Source organism: Pleurodeles waltl, chromosome 1_2 (assembly GCF_031143425.1).
Source record: "Pleurodeles waltl isolate 20211129_DDA chromosome 1_2, aPleWal1.hap1.20221129, whole genome shotgun sequence".
In the NCBI taxonomy this organism is placed as follows: Eukaryota; Metazoa; Chordata; class Amphibia; order Caudata; family Salamandridae; genus Pleurodeles; species Pleurodeles waltl.
Window position 1 is genome coordinate 985,946,353 of NC_090437.1, and position 27,618 is coordinate 985,973,970.

Consider the following 27,618-nt stretch of genomic DNA (forward strand, 5'->3'; position numbering starts at 1 on the left):
TTTTTCCGACGGAGAGCTGCCAACAGCCATACTGGTGGGCGGCGGGGAAATGGAGGTTGCTCCACCTTCACCGCCACGCCAACAGAACACCGCCCACCAATTCACGTCCTGTGATTCGGCGTGGCGATGTTCTGTTGGCGGTGTGGTGTCGGCGGAGCAGCCCCCGTGGCTCTCGTCCCCTTCCGGAGGATCGATAGAACAGGTAAGTCGATTGTCCGTTAGAGGAGGGGGGTGGGGGGGTGTTTTGTGTTGTGTGGGTGCATGGGGGTGTGCGTCTGTGTATGTAGAGGGGGTGTGTGAGTGCGTGTATGCTTGCGGGGGTGTTGCGTGTTTTGGGAATGCGTTTATGTCTGTGGTTATGTCTGTATGGATGTGTGCGTGCATGTTTGTATGTGGGTGTGCGTGTCTGTGTGTGTGGATGTAGGCATGTATGTCAGTGTGTGTGCGTGTTGGTGGTGCCTGCGTGCGTGTTGTGTGTGTGTGAGTTCTGTGAGGTTGGGGGTTGGGGTGGGGAGGGGGGCCCTGCCACCTTTGGGGGGTGGCAGGGGTGGTGGAGGGTGTAGGGGAGGGAGTCGGGGTGGGGGTGGTGGGTGGGGGAGACCCCTATCAGTGCCAGAGAATTCTTTCCCTGGCACTGATAGTGCTTACCGCCATGGATTTCATGGCGGTTTCAAACCGCATGAAATCCATGGCGGTCAGCCGTGTCAAAATACCGCCGGCGTTATAGTGATAGCCACCGGGCTGGAGACCCAGGTCTCCAGCCCGGCGGGCGGAACGGAGATCCGGTGGATGACCATGGCGGTGAGCGCCATGGTCATAATACAAAAAAAAAAACGCCTGCCTGTTGGCAGTCTTACAGCTGCTTCTCCGCCTTCCGCCAGGGTCATAATGACCCCCTCTGTCTCATTGGCCAGCATATTAGGCAATATCTGTGGCAGAGAATCACTCCATAAGTACATAATTACATGCTGTTACTACTAGAAGAGGACCAAGACACCTGAATGTGGATATGTAACACATGGTGTAACACCTTTCTTAACTGACAGACTATTTTTATTCCGACCTAGAAATCCCCACATGGATATTGTAGAGTGTCACTTGCAAGGTGGCACAACAGAACCATCAATTCAGTAATGTAAACATAATGATACCTAGATGAGCCCTATTCCAATCTTACAAGGTGTACGAAAGAAACAGAAACAGTCCCTGAAGAAACATCCTTTTTAAAATCTAAGTAGCTCCCTTTGGAAAAACTCAGAAAGCCTTTACAACGGCCAACGTGGCTCTGTAGTGGGATTCTCACTCTAGATCAAGCCCTATTTGAGAGTAAGGTGCAATGTTTCAAAGACCTCCGCACAGAATTTCATTCGGATCAATACCAAACTTTGCAATACCTATTAATAGAAACCTGCCTTACTGGTAAATTAAACAACTCATCCTCAGCAGATCCACCCAGCTTGATTACCTGGTCAAATTGGATGCATACAGGAAACTAGTGCCAGGGCTCAATGAGACCCTGATCAACTACCTATACTCTAAACCTACCCTAGCACACCTTCACAGAATCTTACAGCCATGCCTAGATAAGACATACAGAGTAGATGACCATCAAGAACTGATTTACGGCCATGATAAGGGTCTGCAGGAGGCCAGAATGAAATTAATTCAGCCTTTACAAAATCTTACATAACTGGCACTGGACCTTTTACAAACTCCATAGATCAAAAATAGCACCAGATACATAGTGCTGGAGATTTCAGCACCGGTGTGCAGACATAGCGCATATCCTATGGCCATGTACGACTCTACAGCCCCACTGGACCCAAATCTGCCAAGAACTACAAGCCACCAGTGACCTCTCTATCATCCTAATGGTAGAGCTTGCACTTTTCCATGATGCACAAGATATACCGGATACAACCTTAAAGGTGGCCAAACTGTGTATACCACTGGAAATCTCCCACGCCTCCAACCACAGAAAAATGGTATAACACCATGGTATTCAGCCTTCCATAATCAAGTGATTTATAAGTTGAACAATCAACTGGTGATATTAAAATACATTTCGAGTGATTACCTTAAAAGACATGATTCATTCTATAGATCATGCAATGTTAGTACCGGACACTGTAATTGGGCCTAGAACCTGAGTACACTGTCAAACGATGTACTTGAAGTATTCAGCTTCGCACTTATGAGATAATCCGCATAGAAAGGACTTCTGTATCCTTTAACTGAATCGCTTATTTATTTCCAATGCTTAATTTGTAATAAAATGTGCCAGGGCCCTTGTCAACGGGCCACTGCAGCCTGCAATTGTCCCCACCAGAACAAACAATGACTGTACCAACACAACTACCAACCATCACGCTCCTACAGGTGACATTTCAGACTATTCCAAGCCCACAAAGCTATAAGAATGGCTTACGGGAGGTAATATTCATTTTTATTGTGTAGTAAATTAATAGACAACTGTAGTTGTGCTTATCTCTAAATTAGTGAAGCCATGCCACCATGTGGCAGACTGTCAAATGTGTTGGTGTTGACAATTAAGTGCTGGTGTCGAGCACCAGAATCCACCAGCTCAAATTAAGCACTGTTATTTCTTATATACTCATACTGTCTTTTGCAACCTTCCTGCTATTGCTCTGTAGAATGTTAACAACTGGTGTAGTAGACATATGTTTTTTGTATTTTATCTGGCTGAAAAATACTTTAAAAACTTCAATAAAAATGTTCCATCAAAAAAAGTATCAGAAAGTCTCCAGATAATTTTTTTTATTTATTTTATGTGCAGCTCCGTGTGAGTACAAGTGACATTGTCACAATTAGCGAAAACAAATACAACTTCATACTGAAGCACCTGGCAAGAGCTCAGAAGGAGAATCATGAAATGTAAGTACCTTTCAGTCGTATGTTCCCCGCAGTCACACGCGACAATGTGCTTCAAGATCTTTTGATAACACCCAGGTATTTTGTGTGTTTTTGGTGGCAGTATGTATGGACCAGAAGTGTATTTCTCCAGCCCCAAGGTCATCACCACGGAGATATCTGTAAACAGTGACCATGACCACATACAAGTTAAAGACATCATGCATGCATCACCAGACACTTATTCTGGCAGAAGTAGAGACATAAGGACGCATTCCCTGGGTAAGCACAATTATGGCAGTGTTGATACTAAAACCAGTTGACAATCAAGTGTTTAAAATATGAAACATAACAGAAGCATGGCGTTAACTATATCAGAAACGACTCGTGAAAGTCATAATAGTTAAAAGTTTAGCGAACTCAGGGCCATATGTACCAACGCATTTTCCCATAGACACAGAATAGGTAAAACCCTTTGATACATCTGGCCCTCAGTGTCCCTCCTGCCATTGGAACCTGTGGCCTTTAGGATATACAGTAACAGCTGCTGCACTAACTTGCATATATATTATGTTATGTCGGATTTATTTTGAAGCTGAAACAGTAAACTATGTTTATAAATAGATTTATCCTAAAAAAAACAGATTGTCCTTGACTTAAAGTTTTTGTTATTTTTAAATCTAGATCTCAGCAACTTTTTCGAGTCATATTTTTTAAACTTTGTATGTAACCATTTTATGTTAATTATAGTGCCTTCCATTTTGTAAGTTGTCTTACTGATTGAAGCTGAAAGATATGTCAGAAGAGGACAGGACGTTTACTTTGTACATGGAATGAAGTATCTCCTGCTGTACATTATAAGGATATGCAAGTCACCAAGGTTTTTTTTCAAATCTTTGCTATATAGTATATGCAGCGGCTGCATGGCTAAAATGTAAAAACGATGTAATCTTTTTACATTTTTTCTAAAGGATGAAAAATATCAGTCTTCCCTTAAAAGTTGTTACATTATTTCCCCTTAGTACTTTATTTTCTCATCACGTTTGCTAAGTGCTGGGTATCGAATATATCTAGTGACTTTCATGTCTAGGTCAGCCTTTTGCATTTTAGAGAGAGGCTGTGGTAGGGAGGCGATGCTGTAGGATTGAGGGAAAGGGAAAACCCAGTATTCTCAGTGGGAGTTGGGTATCTATCATCAGGCAGAAGATTATGTTCCCACTGGAGTCATCTAATACGCTTCAGTGATTAATGTACTAAAAAAGCATGGTTTGTAGACAGAAGAGTGAGGGATTATTATGCACCAAATATGCCAAATAGTTTTTATTTTATCGTAGTGAACTCCTAACAAAATAAAATAGGAGGTACAACGGTCACTATCAACATGTAAACTATATAAAATAGTGCACAAAAAGGCACAATGACCAATGTGTCATTAGTGAGATGAAGAAGATTGAATGAATACATACAATAATCAAAAACACCTCAATACTGGATAGAACATTTATCCCTAGATATGATATAATCTTTCCAGTAGATGGATAGCATCAGCGTTTCAAACCCTATGGGCCACATGTAGCAAATTTCAGATTTGCGACCCGCAAATTGCGAGTCAGAGCGACTCGCAATTTGCAAGTCGCAAATCCGAATGTAGGATGGTGTCCCTGACGCCATTTGCAATTCGCAAGGGGGTCGCAAATGCCCACCTCATGAATAATCATGAGGTGGGTCGCAATTTGGGACCCCCTTGCGAATGGCGGCCCTCACAGGGATGGTGGCCTGATGTGGACAGCAGACCACCATGTCTGTGACTGCTTTTCAATAAAGCCCGTTTTTCTTAAAGGAAAACGAGATGCATTACAAAAGCAAAAAATTAAACGTTTTCATTTCAATTTTTCAGAGCAGGAAGTGGTCCTTAGGACCACTTCCTGCTCTGAAAAAATGTTTAAAGTGACATTCACAACGGGGAAGGGGTCCCATGGGGACCTCTTTCTTTTTGCGAATGGGTTAGCACCCATTTGAAATGGGTGCAAAATGCTGTTGGTTTGCGACTGCGTTGGCAGTCACAAAACAATCCTACATTACACTGCGAGTCGCAATTAGGAAGGGAACATCCCTTACTAATTGCGAGTCGCAAACCTGTTTTGCGATTCGGTAACCAGGTTACCGAATCGCAAAACGGGGTTTGTGCATCGCGATGTGCTTTTTGCACGTCGCAAACAGCGACATTTGCTGTTTGCGGCGTGCAAAAAGCTACCTACATGTGGCCCTTAGTCTCTCATTTATGACAAGGTCATCATCAGGAAAGGCTAGCTGAGCTACTTCCAAGGCTCACCCTTCATCTTAGAAAATATGAAGAAGCACAATTATGGTCTCCTCAGCCCTGGTGCATTGAATGCTGAAAAAATACTTTTTGCATCAGATGGGGAGCGTAAACACTGGCTCCAAAGAGTCCTCGAATCCCACAGCTTAAAGTCCTGTTCAGAGAACAGGTATGTGCCGAAGGCCAGCTGTAGTTCGGTTCTGACAATAGGTATGTAGGGACAATCAGCCATGGAGATTAGTGAAAGCCTTCATTTATCTTCGTGACTCGCTAATACTATGGATGCTCTTCTCTCCTATCTGAGCATAGTCTTAGGTTTGCTAGGTTGGTTCTTCAAATAGCATCATGGGAAGTGATTACCACACCACTGCTCCACAGAGGAGTTGCTAGAGATCACGTGCCTTCTATAGTACTCCATGTCATGGCGGACTAGTGTGCTGTGTATTGGTACTGGTGCCAACGGAGCTGCGAAGAGATGGGTGACAAATGTAAAGGTAGACATTATTGGATCTACTAATCATTTCTCATTTGAATAAAATTTGTTAATATGTGACTAGTGTGCACCCTTTCTAGGCATGACTTAGGTGTTACTCTGTCCCCTCAAGTGGTTGTTCTGTAGGATTGAGCAGGTAATATCATTAATACCGCTGAGTTATTGTTATATCGAGTTTTCGTTATCAGCACTTCTTATTTCCTGAAATCATTTTTTGTATGCTTCAAACCCTGTAGCATTCATACACATTGACAGACATTGGCACAAAAAAGGAAGCATGTTCCCCAACACTTTAGAACTCAGCACCAGTGCTTAATTTGTAAAATAATGAGTACTGGTGACCAAATGCTGCTCAGAACCCAGACCAGTAATACTAATGTCAGTGCGCCAAATAACAGGGCTGCGCAGTTCTGAATTCACTGAGTTCCTGCTTTCTCCCTTGATGATGTTTTTCCTGTCTTTCTCTTCCTCCTTCTTTCCCCGCTTGTATATGTTGGAGTGCGATCCCCTTCTTCCTATTTTGGATTCAGAAACCGCGCTTGGGATGAGACACAATAGCTCGTCCCACCCACACTAGAGGTCGATGGGATTTTTGGATGGCCTCAGAAAAGAGTGGGTAATTAGATGCATTCAACACAAATCAGTAACATGAAAAACCTAAACAGTTAAACCACCATGACCAATGTGGCCATGGAAACAAAACTCCAAACTGAATTAAGTTTCAAAGCTTTATTACCACAATGGAGCCAATGTAATGTAAATGGTATACACAATTTATAAACATACATGAACACCATAGGATGACCAAAATACTAAACATCAATACAATCAGACACTCCAAAAGGATAACACAAATTAGCAAAACTATAATTTGCTCAACAGAAACAGATTTCAAATCAATTGATGGTGACATTGGTCAAATTCAAACAACAGTACTCAATTTTTGGGATGAGCCATCCCTACTCCTATCATGAATTTGAACTTGCATGCATGGGCACAGGAAACACGTGCTGGAAAAACAAAAGGGAAGACAAAAATATTTTGGAAAAATCATCTAACCAGGATAACTCACTATAAAATATACTGGTGTAAATCATCTAAGCTGAAAAGAAAACATGAAATATAGCACTGCAGATTATATATTTCTCCTCATTAGACACCAGCCACAAAGGATTCGTTAGTTCAGAGAGCTCACGGCTTCACCGCGCCAGTAGATAGCAGCATCAGGGATAGTGCAGAGCACGAGCTGCACAAAGAGTAAGAGAGCAGTTCAGAATATGCTGGGCATATTAATACTGAACAGGATATGTATTGGGACAATTAGAATGGGGAACATAAGAGGAAAAATAGGAACAGCTTCGAGAATGGTTGGAAAGGACTGACTCTGATGGTGTCAAAAAGCAGACTTTCTAAAAGTTCAAAAAGTCTCTCCCTAATTAGAAATGTTCATGGAGTTCTTATTGGTTCTCAGAGCGGACCCACCTTGCGCAAATTGATCAATATCCAAAGAAAATTATATATGCCCATCAGGTTTGCAACTATTCCATACTTTCTCTGGGAAGGTGCAAAATCATCTCAATTATTTCATACAGTTCCTTTGAAAGATGATAATGTGCATAGCAATTGAAACATTGTACATTTTTCCCATGGGTCATAGGATGATTCCAACAGTTCTCATGTGAATTCAATAATACTTGACGTCCATCCATAAACTAGAACAAATATTGCTACATTTTGAGGTCAACAGAACCACAATTACTGTCTCTGGTACAAAAAGACATTCTTTAAAACATAAGCACACTTAGGAAATAATTCAGATTAAAACAAACATGATGAGTTAGCACTTCTCAATATTGCAACAAAAATGAATCCTCAGCCCTAGGCTGACCAAGAAAACCTAGATACATAGTTCTAATTACTAAACACTTATGCTAATGCGTACCATTTAATTAACATATGAAAAACAAATGTATTTATTTGCGATCATTATTAAGGCATAGCGTTAGAGAATTATAACATATTTATTCTCTGCGCACACATGACTCTATGCTAATAAATTCATATACGTTTACTAAAGTACTGATAAATCATATTTGTTTATTATTCATAATATTCTTTTCACATCTGTATTATCTCTAAAAATAATATTTTTTAACATGAATTCATGTTAGTAGTTCACTAAAATATAAATGCACAAAATCTGCCATGGCAAAATGTGATACCCAACTAAGTGGAGGGCACAATGTCCCGCCATATTTCGAATGTGCACATTTTTATATTTCACATTAATGTTCTCTGTTAGGCTTTGAATAAAGATTTATAAGGCTGACCTCTATGCCACTAATGTATTAGTAAAATTTGGTCTCTAGCATATGTTTTTTCCTCCCTTCCTCCCAAGAAATGTATAAGAGCAGGGCCCCAAAAATGAGTGCCAGTGGTCCCAACCGGCAACAGCCACCTCAAATTAAGTACTGATCAACACACTTACGCTGAAATGTATCAATAATGCCAGCATCCCATAAATTGTCTCTAGATACGCACTACATCCTTGTAGTTGACTTACAAAAATATGTTAGTAACCAGGAGCAATCGTGTACTGGTTTCTACTGACAGTGATGCAGAGCCACATCAGCAGGAGTGCGATCCTGGGGGATCCAATGCTTCTGGCAGCCTGGGAATTTGCCAAATGAGGTTCACTGGCAATCCATCCATGACTATCCATCTATCATGTCTATCATGTCTGACTTCATGGATAGTATTTGGGATTCTCTGGAATGGAAACTAAAATTCATAGTATACTTAACAAGGCTGAACTTTTGTTACTGTTACTATGGCCCTCAATACGAGTCTGGCGGGCGGCAGGGGCTGCCCGCCCAACTCGCTCCGCCTCCAGCCGCCTGGGCTGCCTGAACACCGCTGGCCCTACTAAGAGTTCACAGCAGGGCCGGCGGGCAGAAACAGTGAACAGGGCCATAACATTGCCGCCGGCTCCTAATGAGCCGGTGCCAATGTGGCTGTGCGGCGGGTGGAGCAGCACCCGTAGTGCATTCCACTGCCTGTAATTCGGGCAGTGGAATGCACAATGGGGCTGTGCAGGGGCCTCCAGGGTCCCCTCAACACCTCTATTCCGCCAGCCTTTCCATGGCAGGCTGGCGGTATGGGGATTCATAATCCGCAGGGCGGCACTGCAAGCAGCCTTACCCTGGTTGATTACAACCACCGGGACTGCCAGGCCGCCGGCTGGTGGCAGCCTGGCGGTGTTGGTGGTCTGACCATGGCGGCTCCACCACAGTCATAATATGGCGGTTTCACGGCCAGCCTGTAGGCGGTGGGACCACGAGTCAGACTCGTAATGGGGGCCTATGTGACTCAAATATGATGCTTGTTTCGCTAAGCTTGATTCAAAATGATTACTATTTACTCTGGTTTAATTAGCTGTTCACATTTATTCTCTCTATTTTAAGTGCATATAGCTCTTTCTGTATTTGTTTCTAGATATATTATTGCATAGTTAAGTGAACTGTACCTTTGTTGTATGGGCTCACAAAAGGGCTTCCTTTGATGTAAAGCACTGTCTTTTTTGTATAGAATGCAACTTTGTAAAACATTGGGTTAATAGTTGAGGGGGATGGAAGCCTTGTCAGGGTGAACCACAAAAGTCACTAAATAAACCTCTGTTTAACTTTCTGGTAGCTGTATACAAAAGCAGGCATGCTTAACGTAGAGGCAATATAAAAAGTACTTATGCAGCACACAAATACCAATGAAATATACACGCAACAAAAGAAAAATGTCCAATCAGTTTGGAAGAGCAGAGTAAATTAAAAATAATGTCACCTAAATGACAAACATCTAATCAATAGGACCAGGGATATGGGTGTTTAAAGTTTTAGGTGAAAATAGTGCCAAAAGCACAAAGCACCACTTGTGCTTATCTGGTAGTACTTGACCTCAGGCTGTTGCTGTCAGCGTAAAGAGCAGGTATTACTGTAGCTGTGCGATGGTGGTTGTCAGAGACGGTGGCTGTCAGTGTAAAGAGCAGGTGCTGCTGTAGCTTCTTATTGGCAGTCGTCACAGGCAGCTGATTTGTTATTCATTATTGACAAAAGGCAAGTGCAGGCCTGGTATCAGGTTCCTTTTTGTGTGCTATAGATGGAGCCCTTCGAAGTGTAATCAGGGCAGGGTACAGCTCCTCCTCAGCCATCCTGTCCAGAAGATCCACTCCCCTCACACCTAGGCCTTCTATGCCATGTCTAGAAGCAATACACATCCAGCAACAGGAGAGTCAACCACAGTCAAGTGACCAAGAACACTGGCAGAAGGGAACAGTTGGTTTAGGCAGGAAAATTCTAAAAGTGGAATTTTCAAAATTACAACTTAAAATCATATTTCACCATTAAATAGATTTTTAAATTACAATTATTTTGAGCGTAAACAGTAAATATCTGCTCCCAATCTGAAGTTAGCACTTATTAATTGAAATAAGGCAACCCAGTGTTAGTCTAAGCAAGAGATAGGCCTTGCACCAGTGAAAAATGACCTTTGGAGTTTTTTGACTGCCAGGACATGCAAAACTTAAACCTACATGTCCTACTTTTTAAATACCATGCACCCTGCCCTAAAAGCCACTAAGGCATACATTAGGGATGACTTACAAGTATTTAAAAAAAGTTTGGGCCTGGCTTAAGGTTTACTTTGCATTGTCCAATTGGCAGTTTAAGATTGCACTACAGACTGTATTGGCAAGTCCAAGGCATGTTAAAAGTCTACTTTAGTTGCTGGTATAATGAGTGCTGCTGCCCACTAGCAGCATTTAGTTTACAGGCTCTGGATACATGTTTTACCAGTTACTAGTGATTACTAGTAAATTGAATGTGTCAATTAGGGTTAGGACAATATCACCATGTTTTAAGGAGAGAGCAAGACCACTTTAGCACTAGTTAGCAGAGGTAAAGTGCACAGAGTGCTAATGTCAACAAATATGAGTTCAGCAAGGTAAGAGAGTGAAAGCAAACATTTTTGCAGAATACCACACAAAGGATGCCAGGTGTAACAAACTTCTAAAAGGAAACACTTCCCCAGACATAGAGGTTCATCACCTTCCTGATTTTCTACTAGTGGTGGTTTCTCAAGGTGGCATTACTTCAGCATCATTGCATGAGAATGTGATTCCTATTGGGGAATTGACACCATTGATTGCAATAAAGAGCAAAGGTAACTTAATGTAAAAGTAATAAAAAAATATGTTCTAAACTATAAACTTTAAAAAAAAATGCATGGTTTGAACAAAACACAGAACAGAGTCATGTTTTTGAGTAAAGGTTCATATGCACTTTACATATCCTACATAAACACAACTTAAAAGAAAAAGAAAACCCAATGTTGACGTGTAATGATTCAGTCAAGTAATATAATATCTTACATGTTTTCCACAGGTTCTTCTTTTCATTCACAAGACCAAACAAGCAGTTCAGACTCTGGAAGGACAACACAAACATCACAAGAGTGTACTACAGGGAGGTCAGAGTCAACATCAGAAACTCTCTCTTTGTGTTCACTGGAAACACTAGAGAGTTTTCCTTCTCCAGGATCACAGAAAAACCAAGACAGGTTTCACTCAGAGGGATCACACGAAACAGCAGTAGATCCTAATGAAACATTACAAAAAAAATCAGATTGGTCTTCTACAACCTTGCCATCGCCCTCCATTTGTTCCACAACCTTTCGTACAGGGCTCCATTCTGTAGCTGCTACTGGAAGAGATCCAAAGGTACTATCAAGTAAACACAGCCAAATCGTATCATTTTGCAGACCTTGCTTCAGTGCTGTTTGTTAATGTGATGTTATGTCAGGACACCAGTCCGATGGATAGTTTACATGCTATGAAATGATTTGTTTGTATGAAGTTTTGTTGCAACTTTAGGTAAAATCTGAGACGGACATATTTATGACTGTGTGCCCCTGAATAATGATGACTTAGTAAATCAAACTAGTTGGTTCTGGTGATAGTATGTCATAAACTCTGAGACCAAACTCTAGACCAAAATCTATAATGGTTCTATAGTCAAAAGAAGGATTAGACTATGTAATGACCAACCAGATAAAGGATAGCCTAGTCCAGACAAGTGCAAATACTTGAAACCAGTAGACACATTTGACGCCATTGACAAAACAGCAGAGTTCAGGATCTTGCAGAAGGGGAAGGTCGTGTTCCATTCGCAGAGGTGCATAGCCGTCAGGAAAATAATCTTGAGTTTAGTTTTATTGCAATGGAACATTCTCCATCGTAACAATGACCACATTTCTGGCACAGGTGTGTACACCAGCAGTATGTATGTACAGAAAACTCTTTACTAAACACCAAATTAGCTTCACAGTAACCATGTGCTGCTCAAGAGAAAGTGTTAGGCCACATAGCCATAGTTCCGGGATCGAAGAGTGTTACAGGCCAGGCTATAATTTAAAAATAAGATTTCTGAAGCTACTGTAGGCTCCTCTATCGAGGAGTATTGCCACCATAGTGCAGGCTGTAATGAGTTTGAACCTCAGTGAACCATTTCTGTGTTTTAGATTAAATTGGTTGGGGAGGATGAAGAGAAAAGGAGAGAGGGAGAAATAGAGAAACGCCTTGTAGATAAAATATTGAGGATAGAATATAGCAACCCCCTGAAGCATACAGAACCCCCTGAAGATGTAACATGGCTTTTTCAGATCCAGGGAATTCAGCAGCAGCCCTTGCACCCATCACTCCTGTTTCCTATCCAAAAGCTGAGGCTGCAGCCAACAGAAGAGCCTTTATTGTCTCAAATGCAGGATCTTAGCAGCAAAATCTTCACCAATCCTGAGCGTTATTTTCCCTTGTACACAGTATCTGACACATAGTGGATTCTTGGGATAGCACAGTACTGACTGCAAAAGGAGATATAATTAGGTTGCATAGACAAATCATTTCCATGGGGGTTTTTGGAGTTGTCTCCTGGTACGCCCAGAGTGAAAATAGTTCAGCAGCCACACGTCTTTCACTCTGTTGCCTTTCTAACTAAGTTCAAGTTTTACCTCCCTTTTACTGTCAGTTGTTTAAAAGTTACAAACATTCCTAAAAATATGCTGAAATAAAACATTATCTTAAAAGCACATTTTAAGTCAAAATGTTAGTACCTTAGTTTTGACTTCCCTTATTTCAAAACACTAAATAAATCTAAAATAAGTCACAACATTTAACAAAAAGATTGCATTATTTGTATGGCACGTTACACAGACTGAATTATCTCTACATGTTCAGTAGTAAGTGTCAATATTACTTAGATCAATGGTGCTCATTTAATTAACTTAGAAAATATGACGGACTATGGGTCTTATTAGATTTCCCCATCACCATGGGCAGGATTTTTGGCTGAAAGTGCAATTGCAACAGGGTCTAAAAGTCATAGTGACTCAAACCACGCTAATTTTGTTTTTTCATAAAGTAATCTGAAAGCACAGTTTGATTCTCAAAACCAAAAGTAAAGTGCCTGTGAGAAAATAGATTATTAGTCGGGTTGGATGGTGGTTCAGTACAAGTTATAATGACACTGTTCTTGTTAGGTCCAGTAAAGGTTTCAGTAATTTAAACCTGAGCTCAACCTCTAGTGCTATGTCACAGAACAGACAGTTTTAACTTAAGAAAATGTGTAAAGCATTGAGAAGTACCAAAAAAGTTAAAAAGTCAAAAAGACAAAACAGTAAAAGTCCCACTCCAATTTGTAAAACTGGAGTATACTGTAAGGAACAAAAGGACACCATACCAACAAGGGAAGACAAGAGGAACTGGAGATATAATTTTTAAAATAAAAATAGTGCCAAAAACCCTGAAGCTCAACTGGTTGTGCTTGACTGGGACTTAGGTGTGATTTAAGGCCGACCGCGGTGGAGTGAGGGTCAGATACAGAAACCAGGTTCGTCACGGTTAGAAGTCTCTGAAATGGAAGTCCAAAATCCTTAGTGGAGGAAAACATCAGGCTATGGTTGAGAAGGGCTTGACTAAGCCAGATAGCCATCAGACAGTGCCCCCGTGAAGTCATTAACTTTTGGTCAGAAGGGTCAGAGTGGGAGATATACAAAATTTGTGCCCAAGGAAAGTCAATGGCCTGCAACTTTTAGTTTGCCTGGTGAAGATTTCTATCTTCATATGTAGTAACTTTTATGGAGCCTGGATTCCTACTGCGGGGCAAGGCTGAAAGCTTTAGCTGAACAGGGCTCAGTGAGGGTAGATAGCCTCTCTACAATGTACCGCTAAAATGGATAAGCTTTAAGTGGAAACAACCTGAACCTGTGTCCGAGTCGCAATGTATCTTCGTTGGATTGTCTTGGAAAGTCCGGAGGACTTTGTAGCTGTTAGAAATGGAGTCTCTAGTTGGCAGTGGTTTTCACCCTGTCCAAGTAGTGACCCTCACTCTAGTCAGGGTAAAGGAGTCACACAACAAAGATAACCCCTGCTCACCCCCTTGGAAGCTTTGTACAAGCAGTCAGGCTTATCTCAGAGGTAATGTGTAAAGTATTAGTATGAACATAGTAACACAGAGAAAACACAACAAAAGTACTCCACACCAGTTTATAAAAATAGCCAATATTTATCTGAGTAAAGCAAGACCAAAACAACTAATATCCAACATACACAAGTAAAGATACACATTTTAAAGATGAAATCTTAGTAAAGTGCTTAAAACACAATAGCTCCAACTGGGGCTATCACAGCAGCTTGACAGAGTTGTTCCCAACAGTCTGACGCACTTGCAAGAGAGTGTGGGTCGTCATGGAGTCGCACGGAGCCCAGGTACAATACCTTAAAAAACGATGAGGAAACAAAGAGGCTGCATGGAGTCGGGGACATGAGGCGTCGCTGGAGCTGAGGCGGCGTCTGTTACTTATTGCTACTGGGGAGGTGTGGCATCTCTTCCTAACTGCTAGGCAGGAAAGGTGAGGCGTCAGTTCCGTGCGGTTACAGGGTAGATGATACAGCATTGGTGAAGAAGTGTTGGTTCCTTGGGATCCGGTGGGGTCGATGAATCCAGCAGGGCAAGTTGCGAGGCATTAACTTTGCGGTGTCAGGAACACACCACGCGGCTACAAGTGCTGCAGCAGAGTCGGGTGTCACAGGCATCGGTGACACAGGACTCATGCTGAGGTAGGACTTCGGATGCACTGCGGTGTCATTGAGCCTGCAGCATTGATCACGGTCATTGCATTCAGCGAGGACCATGGCTCCGGTGCAGACAGCGGCACGGACTCGGACAGCGGCGCAGGTTCTGAAGTTGCTCTGGAGTCATTTGTACTTAATTTCTTCTTGGTTGCAACAGAACTCACTCCCAAGGGCTGAGGTACTGGATTTGACACCACTTGGCAAGTCAGGATTCTCAGCAAGAGAGCCCAGGCACTGCCAGAGGAAGTCTTTGATGTCCCTACGACTTCTTAACAGGAGGCAAGCTCAGTCCAAGCCCTTGGAGAGCCTTTGGAAGCAGGATGTAGAAAGCAAAGTCCAGTCCTTTTACTCCAAGGACAGAAACAGCAAGCAGTAGGCCAGCACAGCAAAGCAACAGTCAAAGTGGCAGTCCCTCCTACAGCATCCAACTCTTCTTCCTGACAAAATGTCCTCAGTCCAGAAGGATTTTAACATTGTGGGGTCAAAGGTCCATTACCGATACTCATTTCTGCCTTTGAAGTAGTAACTTAAAAGAAAAATCTATATAGTGCACAAGACCCTGCCTTTCCTGCCTAGTCCCAGACACGCTCTAGGGAGTTTAAGACTGCAGGCAGAGCCCTATTCAGGTGCAAGTGTCTGCTGCTCCCACCACTCTTGCTTCGAAAGATCCATCAGGATATGTAGGGCACACCTCAGCTCAATTTATGTGACTGTCTAGAGGGAATTCGCCCCAACTGTCATCCTGGCCCAGACATGTATTCCACCGCCAGGCAGAGGCACAGAGTGGCATTTCAAACTTAAATTTAAAAACCAACGTCACAAAAAGATGTATTTGTAAATTGTGAGTTCAGAGACCTCACACTCCACATCTCTACCATCTCGCAATGGGAAATTACACTTCAAAGATATTTCAAGGCAATCCCCATGTTACCCTATTGGAAAGATAGGCCTTAAAGTAGTGAAAAATGAGTTTAGCAGTATGTCACTATCAGGACATGCAAAACACACCAGTACATGACCAACCTTTTAAATACACTGCACCCTGCCCATGAGGCAGCCTTGGGCCTACCTTAGGGATGGCTTAAATGTAGTAAAAGAAAAGGTGTGGGCTGGCAAGTGGGTGCACTAGCCAGGTCGAAAGGGCAGTTTAAAACTGCCCACACTGACACTAAAGGGGCACATCTGAGACATGCTTACAGGGCAACTCATGGGAGTGGCACAATCAGTGCTGCAATCCCACTGGTAGCATTTGATTTACAGGCCCTGGGCACCCATGGTGTACTATACTAGGGGCTTACTAGTAAATCAAATATGCCAATCATGGATAAACCAATTACTGGTCAGCAGTAGTAAAGTGCCCAGAGTCCTGAAGCCAGCAAAAAACTAAATGCAGCACACAGTCAAAAATACGAGTTCAAAGGCAAAAGGTTTGGGGATAACCCTGCAAAAAGGACCATTTCCAACTGGAGCCAAAAAGTTCTTAATTCTCAGTATGTTAGTAGGAGTATGCTTTGATTCAGCCAAATGTCCCAGGACCTCAAGATAAGCATTTGGGGGTCAGGAGATACTGCAGCAGAAGCCACCACAGGGCCCATGGCAGGTCCAGTTGTAACTGGTCAGATAGGCTCTTCCAGGAAAGTGGGCTTTCTATACCTTTTGTGTCTCTGTAGCTGAATCAGCCAATTGAACCTTGGAGTCCACTTCTTTGTCCCGGGTATATTTAAGAGCAGGTCCAGCTCTTTGGGGTTTCCTCACAGGTCTCTACAACAGGTACAGTTCTTCTTCTGTCTTCCACAGGTCCAGTAGTGTTTTAAAGAGGGTGCTCAGTGATGCCACATTTATGCCTGTCACTAGTCTAGATTTGACTCTGGCTCCTCCCTAATCAATAAGAAAACCTTTCTTCTCCTGTGCCGAGCTCCTATATAGTCATATTTTGCATTGTCAATACGGTGGTGGCACAATGAGTGCTGCAGTACACTAGTGATATGTGACTCACAGACCCTAGGTACACTTTGGGCTATAGTCTATGGACTCACAGGTAAGTTAAATTTGTTGTTTAGGAGTATATTCAGTGCAACATGTTGTTAGCAATCAAGCACATGCACTGAGCAAAGGACAGCAGTGTCCCAGTCTGCAGAGTCCAAAAAACAATAAAAAATCTAGCAAAAAAGGTGGTGACCAGACACAAAATGGGCAGAAAGGGGCATTTTGCTACACAGGTTCTCCGAGCTAAAAAGTCAAGGAGCAACAACCATTACCTTTGCATTTCTTTGATTTTCATTAGAGAGGATGTGGAAAAGCTCTTTACCTTGGGGTGCGAGTTCTAGCCTCACATCCTTTTGTCAAGTCCACTCACTACAGGGAGCTGAACCACTTTAACAGTTTTAGGCCTACTGTTAGAAACTGGGTCTCTAGTTGGCAGAGGGATACACCCTTGTCCAAGTAGGGACCACAATCCTAGTCACGGTAAGTCACAACACAATCCAAATTATCCTGTGCTCACCCTCTGATAGCTTGGCACACAGCAGGCAGGCTTAATTTAGAAGGCAATGTATAACTTATTTGTGCAATAGCTCATACAGTAACACAATGAAAACACCACAAAGAGTACTCCACACCAGTTTGTGAAAATATATAATATTTATCTGGCTAAAATAACATTAAAACGACAAAAAATCCAATATGCATAAGTTGAGATATCACTTTTTAAAGGTTTAAAAGAGTCTCAATCCTTAAGAATCAGTGGTTGCATCCTTGTAACACACAGTACCTGGGATGAGTCCAAAATAATGAGGCACTATGGCCGCAGAGGAGGAGATGAGTTGAAAAATAAGGCACAATGTCTGAGCTTCCGGCGCGGCACAGACAATGCGTCATTTCTTTCCACACTGCAAGGTGATGTGTCGATTTCCAGGAGCGCAGCCTTGGTTCCTCACTGCGATGCAGAGATATTTTGTTGCCCAGGGATGATGCGTTGAAAATCCTTGATGCACTGGTAAGAAGGAGCAGGTGCTGTTTTGATCCAGTAGGCGATGTGGCAAATGTTCAGCCACTTGGCAGGTGCTTCATCAATTTCTGCAGGCATTGCATCGATTTTCCGAAGCACTGGGATTTTCTTCTACGGAGTGAAGTCTTTGTGGCCCTGAGACTTCACAATAGGAGGCAAGCTCAATCCAAACCCTTGAAGAGCACTTGTGGGGAAGGCAGAGTCAGAGGCTAGCAGACCGGGCAGCAGTCCTTCTCAGCAAAGCAGCCCAGATGACTCCTTTGGGCAGCCAGGCATTTCCTCTGGCAGAGTCCATGTGTAGATCCAGAAGTGTCTGATTTGGTGGGGCCAGAGACCCAGTTTATATACCCAAAACGCATTTGAAGTGGGGGAAACTTCTAAGAGTTGTTTTGAATTGTACAAGTTCCCCTTTCAGCCCAGTCCTGTCTGCTAGGATCACTGTGGAGGGTATTAGTCCTTTGTTTGAGGGCATGCCACTGGCCTTTGAAGTGTAAGAGAGAGCCCCTCCACCCTTCGATGTGGAATGGAGACATGCTGTAAGGCACAGATGGCAGTAAGAGCAGAGAAACACCCACTTTCTAAAAGTGGCAATACTAAAATAGTAATATTAAATCCAACTTCACCAGTAAGCAGCACTTTATATTACCATTCTGGCAATACTAAATATGACAGGGCTACTCCTTCCAGATCAGAATCTACCACTTAAAAGCATATGATGGCAGATCTAATGCTGGTCTATGAGGGGAGCAGGTCTCACAGTATTGAAAATAAATTGGTGAGTTTTTCACTACCAGGACATGTAAAACACATAGTAAATGTCCTGCCTTTTACTTACATGGCACCCTGCCCTAAGGGTTAACTAGGGCCTTCCTTAGTGGTGACTTGTAGGTAGAAAAATGTGATTTTAAGGCTTGGCAAGTAGTTGTAAATGCCAAATCGAAGTGGCAGTGAAACTTCACACACAAGCCCTGCCATGGCAGGCCTGAGACATGGTTGAGGGGCTATATATCTGGGTGGCACACTCAGTGCTGCAGGCCCACTAGTAGCATGTACTTTACAGGCCCTGGGCACATGTAGTGCACTTTACTAGGGACTTACAAGTAAATAAAATATGCCAGTTGGGTATGAGTCAAAGTTACCATGGTTCTAGGGAGAGAGCACATACGCCTTAGCACTGGTTAGCACTGGTAAATTGCCCAGAGTCCTGAAGCCAAAAAATGAGGTCAGAACAAGAGGAGGAGAAAGGCAAAATGTTTGGGGTGACCCTTCAAAGAGGCCGTTTTCCAACACCTACCCTCACATTTTATCTTAGACAGTAATACTAGGCCGACAAGCACAGCCCAAGTCACTATCCTGGTCCATGGGGACCCTTCTCATCTACACACCCCACCATGGATAAGAATCATCCTAGCCTACCCACAGAGACAATGAAGCAGGTGAATAGCACCACCATGTCTACCAAAGTGATGTGGCTCATCTTGCCTCTCAGGTCAGGCTTCAGTCGCCAAGTGAGGGCCAATGTTGCCCGAAAAACATGTAACCAGCAGAGAATACTGACAGCTGTCAGTGTCAGGAACCAGATCCCTAGCTATCCACTGATAGGTGAAAGGTCCTAGGTGGTGCCTGGAGTAGGCTTCACCCGCCAGCCTTGGGGATGGAAAGAAGTCACACACTTGCTCCTGAGACACCTTTGGCCTCAAGTTTTTGAGAATGGGGGCTATAGCCTCAGGTTTCAGACGCCCTCCTTTCACTGTCACTTCTGCCCTCTCAGGGTCTATGTCCTAAGAACGAGCAGGGGCCTAGAAATCCAGGCATTCTAGGGTGCTTGGGTTTTTGTGTTTGCTTGCATTGGCCTAAAATTGTGGAGCATATTTTTCTCTGTTTCTTTGGGATTAGATCCCATGAGAACCATTGTTTTTCCTGATGGAGAATACTAAAGGCCACCCCCCAAGGATACAGCAGAGTCCCCTCCATGCCCAGCTCGTTGTGGATAATGTCTGTATCTCAAACGGATCCAATTTAAGGCCCTGTGGTAGTAGAGATGCCAGCGGAACTGACCCTGCTTGATCGCTAGTGGCTTAGTGTATGGGAGGCAGGCATCTGGATGAAACTAGTGAGACTTGAATTGACATTGCTCTGCACGGTAGTATATCTGAAAATCCTGGACGCCAAGCCCGCCCTGTTTGTAGGGCAGGACAAGCATATCCCATTTAATCTGGGGTCAGCTCAAATTAGTCTTAAAAACAGACCCTGTAGTGTGAGGAAAAAGGAGTTGGTCAGAGGTATGGGTATGTTTAAAAATATTAATAAGCGTGGAAGGACGACCATTTTGATAATGGCAATTTGGCCCACCATGGAGAGGGGGAGACATAGCCTTTTCTCAATTTGTATTGTAAGTTTGTCAATGGCGGGGCCATAATTGAGACTGATCACATGTTTTTTAACCTTGTGTCACACAATACCCAAATATTTAGTGGAGTCCTCACACCATTTGAGTGCGTACTCACAAGGCGTGGGTGTGGTGATATCTGTGAGTGAGAATAACTAATTTTGCCCAGTTAATATGTAGACCAGAAAAGCCACCAAATCTGATAATTTTGTGCACAATAGAAGCGAGGTTGTCTGAGGGGTGGCAGATAAACAATTGTATGTCGTACGCATACATAGATAAAAGTAAGGGACCTGGGTGAAAAGGAAGGCCACAATGCATATCATTTTCTTGTAAGTGACAGACCAGAGGGTCCATAGTGATTATAAACAGTAACGGTGATAGGGACCAGCCTTGTCTCGTACCCCTGGCAAGAGCAAAAGCCTCAGAGACAGCCATTCACCCATAACTGTGCCACTGTGTTGGAGTACAGTAGCTTAATCAGGGCAGTGAAGCACCTTGGGAGTCTCAGCTTCTGTAACTTCACATGGAGAAAGGGCCACTCCAGCCAGTCAAATGCCTTCTCTGCGTCCAATAGTATGACTGTGGCAGACACCTCGAGGGAGACTCTATTAAGTACCGCAAACACAATGTTCATGTTAAAGGAGGTCTACCTGAGGGGAACGAACCAAGTTTGGATAGGCAAGATAATCTGGTCCATCAATAGGGACAGCCTGTTAGCAACCACCTTGGTGAGGATCTTGTTATCAAAATTGAGTAATGAGAGGGGCCGGTAGGCAGTACAGTGCGTGGGCCCTTACAAGGTTTTAGTAGGAGGGTGATAACTGCCACAACAAGTGGAGGTGGTAAGTTCCCCGCATCGAGGTCCTCGGTGTACATATCCAACAAGTGTGAGGCTCGTAAGTGCTTATATGCCTTGTAGAAGGCACCTGTGAGGCCGTCAATGCCAGGGGTATTGGAGCCATCACATAAGTCAATAGCTTGGATTATCTCTTCATTAGAGATAGATTTACTCAGGAACTGATGCTGCCCTTGGGTAATCCACACCATTGCAATTTTCTCTAAGTATTTCTGCTGCGCATCAGTATACCTCTTTAGCCTAGATGAGTACAAATGTTTATAGTATGAAAGTAGTTTGCGGATGAAATCCTTATTAGAGGTGACCTATCCCACCCGTCCAGGTGTAACGCCAAAATATATTCCAACCTCTGTTTGTTTGCAGTAGATGGGCTACTGTATGGCATAAGCGTTCACCCTCCCCATATCTACAAGCTGTGGCATATTATTTACCCAAACAGTCAGTTTCCCTGTTGGGCAGGAAGCAGAATTCTGTTAGTAAAGTGGAGCATCGATGGAGGGGAGCCTCACCGGGATGTTGGGGGTCGGCCCTGTTGATGTCACTGAGTTCGGGCTCTAGGCGGGCCAAACCATTGCAGACATCTCTGAGGACACCAGCATGTTTGGAGATACAACCTCCGTGGATATATGCTTTGAAGGCATCCTATAGCGTAGCCTGACTCTGAACAGAGCCCACATTGAGCTCAAAACATTCAAGTATAGAATCATGGAGCTCTGATTGGAACACAGCATCAAGTAGGGCAGTACCTCATACACATCACCGTCTTTCCAGCCGTCCCCCTCAGGGGATTTTAAGCACCATCCTCACCGAAGCATGGTGTGCGTGGGGGAGATCTCATATGTCTGGGAGGCAGTAGGCTGCCCTGGCAGATATGAGCTAGTAACACAAAAGGATGATCAACGGAGAGCTGAAACGTTTCAAACACTCATCCCCTGTCACAGATCTGGGTTAAATCCATTGTTCATATTCTCACCATGCCACCCCAGTTTGGAACCAGCCATAAGCAAATCAGTCTTGATCCTTCTACCCATAAGAACAGTCTAGCCTGAACTGTCAGGCCAGGTCCATGACTTTATAAAGGTGACTTTTGTAAAACATAATACAAAGGCTTTACCAATGATTTTGTTTGTAATAAATATTTTTTAAAAGCCCAAGAGCGAACTGTTGAGCTTGTTCCTAGGCAGAGATCATTTTATTTTAAATCTGTATCCCAGTGCTTCCCTATAGAACAGCTAACCTTGCTACAATGACAATAGCTTTTGGGACCATGTCACTATAAGTACATGTCCTACTTGTAAATACCATGCTTGCTGTGTATTTAAGGCCTACTTAGGGGTGACATTAATATTTAAAAGGAGAGTGTATGCCTGTCAAATTTTCAGATTTAAACCTGTAAAGATAGGCTATTGTGCTAGGCCAATAAACACACAAAAGATGATGGAAGGAATGATTGCAATAAGTCTAACCACAGATGATCACTCAGGGTAACGTTACAAACCATTGTTCTTTTGCCCACCATAAACCTCAGTTTTGACCCTGTTCCAACCATAATGGTACAGCCTGAACTGCCAGGCCAGGTGCTTCCTGAACAGGAATACAAGCAAACCAAGACCGATTTTGCCAGATATAGCTGTGTTCCAGTGGCACAATGGTAGGCCTATAATTATGTTTTCCACTGTCACTATAGTGGTGGCACAATGAGTGATTCAGTCCATTAGTGACATTTAACTTACAAGCTCTCAGCAAACTTTGCACCATATACTAGAGATGTATAGGTAAGTTAAATATCTCAGTTAGGAGTATATTCAATTCACCCTGTTTATAGCAATCAGGTCACATGCACTGTGTGCAGAGTTCCAAAACTCACAATAAAATCTAGCAAAAAGAGGGGTGACCACGAAAAAAGGGAATTTTCGTACAGTGTCCTAAACATAGAGGCACATTGCAGCACACACCGTCTTCTAGACTCCCTTCAGTCAGAGTTCAGACCAGGCTATGGAGCAGAGGACACCTTTACTGATTGTTCAGGACAATATTAACCATTAGTAAATGAATGGAAGATAGTTGGTAGGATCAGTGTTTTGACTTTGCATCTTTTCAGCATTGTATTCACATCATGTGCTAGCTCTGAACTCAGGTTACATAAACGTTTTGTGCTCATCTAAAAATGAAACAAATGCAGTTTTGTGTGGTTCTATTGCTTGACTAGAGAATGGAGTAAACATGGCTTCAGTCTATACTGCTTAGTGACACACTGCCAGGCCAGGACCTCCCTGGACTGGAAACAAGCATCCTGGGACCAGTTTCAGGGTATCACCCTTCATCAGCCAGGCTAGCTTGATTCCAGTGGCACAGTGAGCAACGGACCCACGTCTGGGCATACCTTTCCCACTTATGACAACTTTAACAACACAAAAGGCTGAAACTTTTCAACCACTCGCCCCCATACTGCTTAATGTCCATTGCATCAAGCCACATGGTTAACAATTTCAACCAATTTAACACATACCATTTTCACTGTTAAAATGTGACAGAATAACTTGTGTGAAATCGTTTACTCTATTACTAACATAAATAACGCATGATTCGTTTTATTTAACGTAGGTTATTCATGGGTGACACTTTTTTCTTCGTTAAAACTTCACACACATAACATGATTATGAACAGATAACACCATACGTATTTGCATTTATTTTACAATATTACAAAGTTTTCTTTATTTTTTTATGGTGAAAGATTGTTAATGCAATATTGGACAGCAATAAATTTTATTTACTTCTTTCCCTATTTCAAAACATAATTTGCTCCATCTTTACACCAGTGCGTGGTTTGTGCTTTCTGGGTAGTTGCCTGCCCCTCTTTCATTTTCACTTGTCTTATTCTTTGCAGAACGCACAATGATTTTAGGGATAGGATTCCAGGATACAGTTCCTATCCAGTAGCTGTGAAGTAACATCAACAGTTATTTAAGGACACAATGGGGGTCATTCTAACTCTGGCGGGCGGCAGATGCCGCCCGCCAGAGTTCCCCCAACAGAACACCGCTCCGCGGTCTGAAGACCGCCGCAGTGATTCTGTGTTTCCCGCTGGGCTGGCGGGCGACAGCCAGAAGGCCGCCCGCCAGCCCGGCGGGAAACCCCTTCGCACGAGGAAGCCGGCTCCGAATGGAGCCGGCGGAGTGGGAAGGTGCGACGGGTGCAGTTGCACCCGTCGCGAATTTCAGTGTCTGCTGAGCAGACACTGAAATTCTTTGTGGGGCCCTCTTACGGGGGCCCCTGCAGTGCCCATTGGCATGGGCACTGCAGGGGCCCCCAGGGGCCCCACGACACCCCATACCGCCATCCTGTTCCTGGCGGGCGAACCGCCAGGAACAGGATGGCGGTATGGGGTGTCGGAATCCCCATGGAGGATTCCTGAGGGCAGCGGAAAACCGGCGGGAGACCGACGGTTTTCCTGTTCTGACCGCGGCCAAACCGCCGCGGTCAGAATGCCCTGCGGGGCACCGCCAGCCTGTTGGCGGTGCTCCCGCCGACCCCGGCCCCCAATATCTGTAAAAGCTATAGGATAAATAGTGTTTAAAAAAATTAAGTATAAGTAGATGTTCACCAAAGTGCTATTGTTAACCGTAGTAAGGTACAACAACAACACAGTGGGGTAATAGGACAGTGCTTAGATGTCTCACGTATAAATGTGAAAATGCTGGTTGTCCAAGCAAGTGACAAAGGGCCAAGGTGATTAGAAAATGACTGGTGTGGTAGTTCAAACATGACAACACATTCAGTAAAATGATAATTCAGTCCAGTATTATGAAAGTAATCTTTTCAACCCCTAGGAGGGTGAGTAATCCGTAGACTCTTCATATGAACTGGTGCGTCAGACAGTTGAAAGTGTAGCATCCAACAAACAAACTTTATAAAGGCGGAGAGGTCAATTAGAAAACACAGAATAGCGTATCTGGATAGCATCGGATGGGAGGACATCCCTTACCTAATTGCAGAGAGAAAGCACTGGTTTTAAAATTGCAGTGTTACTGGTATATTGTGTGAGCAGTGGATACACCATGTGGAGAACCGCTTTACAAGACCTCTAGGAGTGACTGGCTGATTAGGCGTGGCTGCATAGGAAAGAATGAGATGTATCAAAGGAATAATTCACAGGGACAAAGGAGGGAGCCCAAGTTCAGAATTGGAACCACAGATGTATAAAGATGTATGTAGATAAATCAATATAAGAGGTGGAAAAAAACGAATGAAACAGTCAGTATAGGAAAAGAAAAAATACTAGCCCAATATGAATAAGCCATCAATACAGAAACGGAATACTATCCCAAAATGGTAGACAGGCTAAACTCGGAATACAATTCAAACAACATTATCTTAAATATTCTCTTCATAAAAACACGATTGCTAAAATTAATACAGAAAATTATGAGACAAACTGCTGACCTTGCCTAGGAGAGAGACCCCAGGCATACCACAAAGTCAAAATATGCAGATTTAGGGCCTAGCAGCCAGCTTTGACCATAACCTGAGCTCAGAGGAGGATTCCTTCAAAAAGGTACAACAAAAATTACAGCTAAGTGTCAAACACACACCCCGCCGCACCACCTTTTGTTGTTTTTGTGGACTCTCTACTCCTACATTTGTTTGAGGTCCAGCATGCGGTTGGCCTGCATCATAGCCACGTTGTGAAGGTCCTGAGTGGTCAATTACATTCCTTTAGTCTTCAATGGGCCAACTCCATTGTTTCTGTAGGTCAGACTGGATCCTGCCCTCCTTCTTCATCAAGGTTGTTCTGCTGGTTAAGGAGCGGCTGGTCCAGAGTCGCTAATTAAGTATATTTAAGGGTTCAACAATATCAAACCCAAATAATTGGAGATACACACATCTTACTGGACACTCTAACTCACTTTCACAAACTCTTCAACACTTCTCATTTCACTTGGAGAGTTACAATTGTACTGCATTTAGATTGCCTCTGTGTCTCTCTTCGTTTCCACCTATAATTGATGTTTGTGACCGTTAGGATCATGAACAGTAAGGTTTTTTAAACCTGTAACAAATTAACCAAGTTGTTGAGGGAGGATTGTGATTACTTACCCTCTTAACTCTAGGGGGATTCACCACTAGGCAACAATCATGAATGTTGCATGTTTGTGAAACCTATACGTACTATCTAATTGTGTGCAACAACTTCATTTGTGTTTTTCATGAGTGTGACAGTGTTTACAGTCATGTAAACGATTATAAACTATATATAGTGGCCCTGGTTTATCAGTATTGTGTTGCGCAGCTTTATTGTATTATCCTTGTGTACCTTTTTGAAAACTCGACCATTGTTTTTACTGATTAAGGTACTGTGTTTGAAAAAACCTTCCAACCTGGATAGGCATTCACATCTTCATTGTAGATGTGATTATTGTCTTTTATTTTACCTATACTCAACTAAATTCACCACTATGCTACCTCCTTTTGAGATATGGTTTGAATATTGTCTATGTTTTTCCTGGATGTCAAAGAGTCTTGTGAGGCCAACCAACTCGACAACTCCTAGACAAGTTAAAAGCATATGGCAAAGAAGGAAAGACTGAAATGTGAGCTGGAAGTTTCTATAATTTTTTACAAGCTACTCCCTTTTGTGCAGCACTTTGTTTTCGGCTCAGAAGCTCTTTAATCAACTGCAGGCTATGTGACCCGGACCGGGGATTTTTGTATCCCAAACTTTGGGTATAATCATCATACAACACCAGCCATTGCTCGTATGGCCCTTTGTTGGCAAGCAGAGTGGATAAGGAGCTATCATTTACATCAATTTCCATAAACAGTGAAGACCAATTGGGACTTCACAGGAAATGACAAGGAGAACTGACATGAGTTTTAAAGGGATTTCTTAACATATTCGTTCAAACCAAATCATGCATTCAGTAGGTATTCAAATTTCAGTAATCAGTTCTACAGATTCACATAATCTAAATGTTGATATTTCAAAATAAGTTACATTGGTGAGAATTACAAATAGAATGTAGAATATGCAGCAAGTGTGTTGCATACAGGAAAATCCCTCATCTAAATTAAAGGTTTGGGTGAGAATTGCATTTAAATTAAGCAATATAAAGTAAGGTGTCAACTTCAGAAAACCAAATGAAGATTTATGATGAGATAATAGGAATGCATAGGCCTGAAGCATTAGCACTGAAGCAGTGAAGATTAGCTGAGGCTAGAAGGGTCTTTTCAGCACAAAGTCAGCACACATCTCTGAAATATGCTCCTAACTAGTCTAAGGAACACAATATTATAATTCAACAAACACTGGTTGCAACATTACGACTTGTTCCCACTTTCAGGAACCAATCATTCTCTTCTAAAAGATGGAGCAGTTTCACACATGTTTACAATGGTTCATAATTCACTATGTCCTTGAGTTGTTACACAGAATCTTGTGGTTCAGCCAGCTATTTCCACAAGTCGCACTTCCTGGCATCTTCCTCTCCTCCCGGTGAG

The 27,618-nt window shown here is 42.9% G+C and overlaps 1 protein-coding gene across 1 annotated transcript in view; it reads left to right on the forward strand.

Annotated features, from left to right (window-relative positions):
• The window catches only part of LOC138246875 (uncharacterized), a 204,523-nt gene that overhangs the window by 50,272 nt on the left and 126,633 nt on the right, over nt 1–27,618 (forward strand). Inside the window, exons 6-8 of the mRNA XM_069201626.1 lie at nt 2,798–2,895; nt 2,996–3,153; nt 11,120–11,454. Of these exons, the coding sequence (XP_069057727.1) occupies nt 2,798–2,895; nt 2,996–3,153; nt 11,120–11,454 (591 nt within the window). The remainder of the gene's footprint in view (nt 1–2,797; nt 2,896–2,995; nt 3,154–11,119; nt 11,455–27,618) is intronic.